The sequence below is a fragment of the Sphaeroforma arctica genome (genome assembly GCF_001186125.1).
Source record: "Sphaeroforma arctica JP610 unplaced genomic scaffold supercont1.7, whole genome shotgun sequence".
In the NCBI taxonomy this organism is placed as follows: domain Eukaryota; class Ichthyosporea; order Ichthyophonida; genus Sphaeroforma; species Sphaeroforma arctica.
In genome coordinates this window covers 43,900-51,941 of record NW_014040551.1, presented here as the reverse complement: position 1 = coordinate 51,941, position 8,042 = coordinate 43,900, and the positions used below count along the sequence as shown (strand labels likewise).

Here is an 8,042-nt window from a genome sequence, read left to right as displayed (position 1 = left end):
TTACCATATATGGCTATAAATTTCTTCCTCGCAACTTTATGACGGAATTTTGAGTCTTCAGTCTATATAGTGTTTACTTTGGTACTTTTCGGTTTCCATTTCCAAAATTTCCATTTCTGTGGTTTGTCCAATGATCGGCAATTGCAATATTTTTCTACCAATAAAAATGGGAATATTGCTATATTTTGAGAATTGGCCATTTGAAGATTGTATTGAAAGCTCTGGAATCTGGACGAACGATTCTGTGGCTCTGTGGCCTCAACTCATAAAGCATGAAGATATTGTGTAGTTTAATGCACAGACGTGCATTACATGCATACATGCGCGTAAGAAGGTCAGGGAGCCACAAACAGCAGAACGACTACTTATATCCACACTGAATAAACAGAGGCAGACTAAAGTAAACATCATGGCTGACAATTCAACAGGACAAGAATGGGAACAGTACGTGGGACCCGGGGGCGAAGTCGTCACGGTGATCATGATCTTCCTTCCAATCCTTTTCGTTGTTGTTGCAACGCTAATACCGCATCCTCTACCTACAACAGTATCTCTTCCTTTATCTGCTCTGCTGATGTACATTGTACGTCTTGCGTACTTGGCAAGTGATCCTATCAATACTACTGCAGCGTTGCTCTCCGGTATTCCCGAGGTTATGACCCCTGTCACCATTGTGTGTGGTGCCATCTACTTGTTCAACATAATGGAAGCCACAGGATGTATGCCGTGGATCATGCGCGAATTGAAGATTCTCTCTAAAGGCCATCCAGTGGCAGAGTTCATGTTGATTGGTTACTGTTTCGCGTACCTAGTTGAAGGTGCCAGTGGTTTCGGAACCCCTGCTGGTATGTGAGTGCCTTTATATTGTCACGCGAATCACTATTTATGACTGCCTCCTTTGTTTGTGCTGATTTTAGGCTGTATTGAACATTCTTTGCTTAACCATGCCAATTTGCAATCAAGTCCAGTGTGCATCGTGATCACAGTTTTTTGTAATCTTCTCGCAGAGCTTGCAATTGACAGTCATTAGAATTATAGTATGTCCAGGTCTGTGTTGCGTATTCTCGCAGGGAGTCACATCTCATGGACATTTTCTGATTCTTGCATTGTCTTTGATCTCCGGCCGCTTCCAGCCCGATTGTCACTTGCTACCTTTCTGGTTTATAAAATTTACTGTGGACACCACTTCGCATTATTAAATCTAGTGTTTGATGGCATATTTGATAGTATTCTTCTATCATAGCGCAATCGTGCAGACGAACACCTGGTCACGGACCATCTAAAAGAATATACACAGTCTGACAAACTAGCGTACGCACCTGTCTACTCAAATGCGATGGGTTCGACCGGATCGAGCTAATTATCCTATGTTTGTCAAAAACATGGTCCGCAATCAATACTAACAAGTTACTTACACGCTTCGAATCATTTACACTAACACAACCGCTTTCACACATTTCTCTCCCACAGCGCTTTCCGCTCCCATGCTGGCTCAATTGGGCCACAATCCTACGCTGTGCGTGGTGGCGGTACTTTTGACCAACACCATGGCCACGGTCTTCGGTGCAGTGGGTACACCCATCTGGTACGGACTCGGGTCGGTGGTTGACACTTACTACCCAGGGGAAGAGGCTGCGACATTGACTGAGATTGGTTTCCAGGCTGGGTGCGCACTTTGCTTTGGATCTCTTATCCTCCCGTTGATGGCAGCCATGTACCTCATCCCTTTCAAAGTCCTGTTCAAGAACATAATATTCTTCTATCTGAGTCTGATGTCGGTTATGGTTCCCATGTTGTGCCTCTCCCTGTTCACGTACGAGTTCCCCACCATCTTAGGCGGTATCATCGGTCTGTGTATTACTGCGGTGATGGTGACGTTTAAGCTGTTCTTGCCTGACGTTGACCCGGACATGATGGGTGAGGAATGGTATGTATTGCCACGGGCAACTGATCGCTATTACAATGTAACTTTGATTTGTTAATTTAGGATATTGAGGGTGCGTATTCTTGTTTTAAATATTGGCCTGTTGCAGAATTAGGATTCTTTGACAGGATTTGAGCTAAAGACAATTCTTTGAGCACCTGTGTTGTATGCTGCGATATCTGCATGCGATGTGCTGTACCGGACTATACCGCCATTACAATTGGCCAGAGTTTCAGAGGATACATATCAAAAAAGCATTGCTCTATACTCTATACATGGTTGTAAAGTGGAGGTCAATGTGTACCAGTCAGATTTGCAGCTAGTATTTAACACACATTATGTTAACACATTTGTCTCATTACCATGAAATAGCTGCTGGGACCACGGCAACAGACACAAGAAAGCTGTTGAACTACAGACTCGTGCACTCATCTGACACAGGCTTGATTTTAACACACAGACGATTCATGTATAGAGAAGCCACAATATATTGTTTAATTGTATTGTTTAGTTGTCATGTTTAGTTGTCTTGTTTAGGTGTCTTGCTTCCCCCCGGATTGTCTCGCGCAGGCGTACTAGATCACCTCAGACTACTGAGCAGGAAACTCACGTTCTGCTACCCTGACCTGGGCACACGAGCATAGTAGTCCTTTGGAACAATTCATGAACTGCTGTGGTGGATTGTGTGTTCAGGCTTAGGCTCGACTTTGGCTGTCGGAGGCAGAACATCACATAGCTGAGCTTAATGCTCAAACCTCAGTGGCTGGACATATGTCCCAAACGTATCACTTGCAGACATATGTCCCAAACCTTTTTTTTTCCAAAAGATTTTTAAATATGAACGCATACTCCGCACCCTTTTATAGGCAAATGATGAACCAACGTGGCTGTCTGTGGGAGGAATCTCAGGGCACAGCTGGCCATGCAGAGTCAACCGTAGACTTCGCAACAGAAAATGAGAGCAAGAAGGATTTGGAAGGGGATATGGAGGAACACACGGACAGTCTCAGCGTTCAGAGCGAACAGAGGTCACGGCGCGAGTCTATCAGGTACTTTGAATTGGGGTTCGTTACCGGCTGGCAACGTACCCGGCGCTATTTGTTTAATAGATACGAACGAGTGCTTTGTAGTTGCGATGGTATGCATTGTACATTCATTCATATAGATTTGACCAAGCTGATTGTTGAGTTTTTCTAGTTAGGGGTATGTACAAGTTTGTGCATGTTTTTATCTGCGCTTTTCTGTCTCTTTTTCTTCTTCTGAAGTTCAGTACAGTTCTCAATCATCTTAAGGCGTAGCCTATTTTCCTATTCATCGCTCACTACCGCTTCGATTGAATTTTCTCTCGATGGGGCAACACTCCAGTCTAAAACACCAATTAGAAGCCGATTACTATTTAGCGACTGTAGTTGTGCGATTGTCTGTTCACTTCTGAATTTCTCTGTATTTTTTCTCTCATGATCGTATTTGAACAGTTAGTATATGCACGAGTTGTCGAACAGCACTAGTGTATACACTCACTTGCGCACTCACACACGCATAAACTCGCACACACAAAAAAACCAAAAAACACACACACACACACACACACACACACACACACATATATAAATATATATATTTATATTTATATTTATATGTGTATGCATATTTATATATATATAAGTATATATATATATATATATATATATATATATATACGAGTACGCAAGTGTGCGGGTATAGTATTCTTGCATACGTACGTATATGTTTATGTATATTTCTGCATGCTTTCATAGAATCGCGTTTTAGTATCGAGCGTAAATGCATACCATATCTCAATATGTCTGCACATAAGACACCTCATGCAAGGAGAAGGAAATGTTATAAGTGTACAGAGAATCTTGTGCGTCAGCATATAAGTCACTTGAATATACCTTCTCGTTCGGCAATAGACTTGGACTGGAGTGTATAATCAGCTGATCAGGAAGTATGAGATATAGCACCTCATCCAATCTATTTTCAGAAAATGAGACGAGGTGCTCAATATCTATCCTTTACCACGCAGAATATACCAAGCGTATTCAACCGGAAAAATAACATCGAGTAGTGATACACACGGTTTATTATCCCATGTATCCTAAATGAAGGAAACCTGACCAGATGGCTTCCATCTAAAAGCACTTGCGTTGCCCTGATTCTACTGAACCCTGAGTATTCAAACCCACTTCCCTCCAACTTCATCATAGCCTGCTATATAAATGAAGATAAAAGAGCTACGCCTACAGATTGTGACCAAAACCCCAAACCCCAAACCCCAAACTTTTATAAACCTCACTACCACCCAGGTCGGCAATCGAAGCCACCACCGCCGCCGTGACCATCACACACGCGGTGGAGTCCGCATTCGACCCCGAAGCACAAGTAGACGATGAGGGTAACAAACTGGAGGATGATAGTATCAGTCGACCCAGTTTCAGCGACATCGCTGTGGATGGAGATGAACAACCCGTCTACAAGCTCAAGCCCAGGGAAACCGGTGGCAAGTACGTCACCGCCTGCTTGCTGCGCACCTTCCCTCTCACCGGAACGGTTGTGCTGCTAATCCTGACCCGTCTTCCGATGGTAGGTGCATTTGAAACAGTACTGTCCGTGAAATAGAGCTTACGAATGTGGGCCATCGTTTAGTGTAGAATCTCAGTTACGGTTGTCCGAACTGTTGCGAGAATTTTAAGAGTTCATGAATTTTAATTACCGATGTCTGCAATCATGCATTTCAACATTGTACTTGTGCATGTGGAATTCCGGTTTTGTCTGGTTTTGTATGGTATCGAGATAAGATTCGTATGTGCATCATTCGTATGTTTTCACCCTTTGCGTGTGTTGGATTGCTGACCATTTTTAATGTACATCGAGAGTCTCAGCTTTTTCTGTGTTTCTAGTATGTTAGAAACGTAACGATGAGATTTGTGACCATTTGTGTTGAATGTGTATAGTTGTGTATATTGAGTAATCGACAAACTGTGACCTCCGATTTTACAAGATAGTTTTACCATCATTTACCCCATGTTGTCTGGTTTAGAGGTTTTTATTAGGGTTTCAGGAGTTCATCGGCTATTATTTGCAATGTATATGACCTTATGAAAGTGTATATATGCCCTCATAGATGTTAACAATTAAAACAACACCTTCACCGATCTCGTACCACATCGTATATTAACCTGATACGGAGGATCAATTTTTAGCCCAGAGGTTTAATCAATTGATCCTTGGTTCTCTCAAGTGCTCACTGTAGTGCGTGTGATACACCTCGCAAAACTTGAACGAGCCCACTTATGCTCTAGCCCACGGTAGGCCGAGTGCTATATGCCGGTCTAATCACAGTCCTATTCGAAGGCATTGCTATTGTTTTCCTTGCGCATCTTACAGGCTACGGCTAGTCACTCATATATTCATATAGGCTATGGCTAGTCACTCATAAACATGTAGTCAATGCGTTGTTGCTGATGATACCTTTTCTGCATTAAACAGTTGCCGCTCAAGGGCTGGTTGACTACCAACGATCCCAATGTGGGCGTTCAGCTGGGTACGCTGATGTACTTCCAGATCTCCGCGAGTCTGAAGATGCTCTTCAACGACATCCTCGGAGATACAACCGTCAGCTCCAAGTACGAGACCCTGTATGTGCCCGGTATCCTTCCCTTCTTCGTCATATCATGGATCGCCTGTATCATGTTCTGGAAGGACATGCGTGAAATGCGCACCAATCCGATCAAGGAACTCGGCATCCTTGGAAACCGTGTGGCCAGTGCTGCTATTGCGCTGCTGGGAGGTCTGATGCTGGTGGGTCTGATCCGCAACGGAGGTATGTGTCACGGTGTCTTGTCTCTTCCGTGGAGCTATACATATCAAGCTTTACCACAGACTTTGTACTTTGTACATTGTACTCTGGGGCTTGGGGTTTTGTATGAGAACGGCTCAGGTTGCTCTCGCACTGCCCCTCGATCCAAGTTGCCAGCTGATAGTTTATTCGGGTTCGTATTGATGTGCAATAGTATAATTTTCACGACCCAGTTTCCGTGCAAAACATGCTCAGCGTAAGCAAGTCAAACACGACCAAGGCATAAGCCGTGGCCATCTCCCGGATTCATCCTGAACACAGCCTTCCGCTTCACCCCTCTAATCCGGTCCATATCTCCACCCTTGTTCCTTCTATCTCCCAGGTTATGGATCCCCGGCATACCTACTTGGTTCCATTGTGAGTGGATGGGTTGGTGGCTGGTGGTTCGTTCTGGCCCCCTTCCTGGGTGCCCTGGGCTCCTTCTTCTCTGGGTCCACCGCGGTGTCCTGTTTGACGTTCGGTGAGGTGCAGTACGTAGCGGCAGTCAATTCAGGCTACAACCCAACCACGATCTTGGCCATGCAAGCCTTCGGTGCTTCTATTGGAAATGCCATGTATGTAGCTGTGCGTGTTTTGTTTTGGTTTCTCGGTTGAGCTCTAAGGTAGGTAGTTTCAAAATGCGGAAGTATTTCTTAGGCATAGTCGCGTAGACGGCTTTAATCTGGCTCTTCGATAGATTTATATGTACGTGACTGTGGTTGAGATACTCGGAGACTACTATAGAAAATTACATCTTTATGCTTTGTCATTCAAACGACGCAAATAGTCGTGTGCAAACTGCACAGGTGCTTCTAATGTAGGTATATTATGTATGCTTGCGTTCTGATGTAAATTTTAGGCTTCAAACTCATTAGTGCCATTTCGGGAAGTCTTCGCACGCTAGTGTATATATCTATTTTGCTGGATGTATATGGTTGTCTATGTACCGTACTCCGTACTTGCGCACATCCACGGTTTTAGGGTTTAGTGAGTACGCTAAATCGCAACGTTTTGAATGAGCAATGCAAGCGCACATGCATATTAAAAACGGAATAGAGAAATTCACTACAATGACCCGACACACATACCTGAACATTGCATGGTGACCTGTACACACGCATTTCTCACGTGTATGTCCCTCATGTACCCTTATACCACATAGTTAATAACGATGTGTAGATAACAGTGCCTGTACATTTTAGTATATCGCACTCATTGTACTATACATTGTACTATTTCACACTCATTGTACTATACTTTGTACTATAGCACACTCATATTATACTACAACGTACTCATTGTACTAAACATTTTACTATAACACGCCCATTGTACTCTATATTATACTACAACGTACTCATTGTACTATACATTTTACTATAACACGCTCATTGTACTCTACATTATACTACAACGTACTCATTGTACTATACATAATACTATAACACACTCATTCATTTGTATGTCACCCACGTACGTCATCTGTCACAGATGCACTAAAAAGACATATTGAGAACATACGAGTGTGCAACGAATTTACATACCTACATCTACTTCAGTACCAGGGTTTTAGGGTTTAGCAATGTACATCGCTTACCTACACGCATGTCACTTAATTATCTACCACAGATGTATTAACAATGTGATTGCGGCGCGGACTGTGATTGGGTTGACTGACGTTGGTGAGGGAGTCTTCATCAAGAAGACCGGACCGGTTGCATTCATCACGATAGTCTGGGTGACTGTGCTCATGTATTGCTGCTTCGTGCTTCCCGGAGAGTTCCACTTAGATTTATAATTGTATGGCATCTAGGTTATAGGTTTAGATAAGAGAGTGGTACAGAATATATACTGAAATATGACAGAGGCGTCTGCTCTGGTAATAATAATAAATGATGCGAAGACATGTTCAACTCTGCTATTTAAAGTATCATCCAGAGTTGTAGATCGTATTGTACAATGTATGGTGCGGATTTTCCATTTACTACCTGTGTTCACATGTGTTCGTACTATGCCACTAACTCAAGTCAAGAGTCTTGCATATGGGGTTTCTTCCATATTCAATACATGGATAGAATCAATATCAGACGAACTAGATTCATTTGATATTGATCAGACCACGCACAGTAGTTTATGCATTTGTATTAGCAGATAGTTTTTGCACTGCAGAAAATCGGGGCCTCTATGCCACAATTGTCATACCCGCCGAGCGCTGTAAAATGCATATGAACAATTATTATGATATATATATATATATAT

The 8,042-nt window shown here is 43.0% G+C and overlaps 1 protein-coding gene across 1 annotated transcript; it reads left to right on the top strand.

Annotated features, from left to right (window-relative positions):
* Positions 1-271: 271 nt before the first annotated feature.
* On the top strand, positions 272-7,691 carry SARC_00251 (hypothetical protein). Its single transcript, XM_014306047.1, has 7 exons — positions 272-845; positions 1,471-1,927; positions 2,791-2,973; positions 4,252-4,528; positions 5,435-5,768; positions 6,127-6,358; positions 7,413-7,691. Exons 1-7 carry the CDS (start codon positions 410-412, stop codon positions 7,579-7,581), a joined length of 2,088 nt encoding a protein of 695 aa, XP_014161522.1. The 5' UTR covers positions 272-409; the 3' UTR covers positions 7,582-7,691.
* The last annotated feature ends 351 nt before the right edge of the window (positions 7,692-8,042 follow it).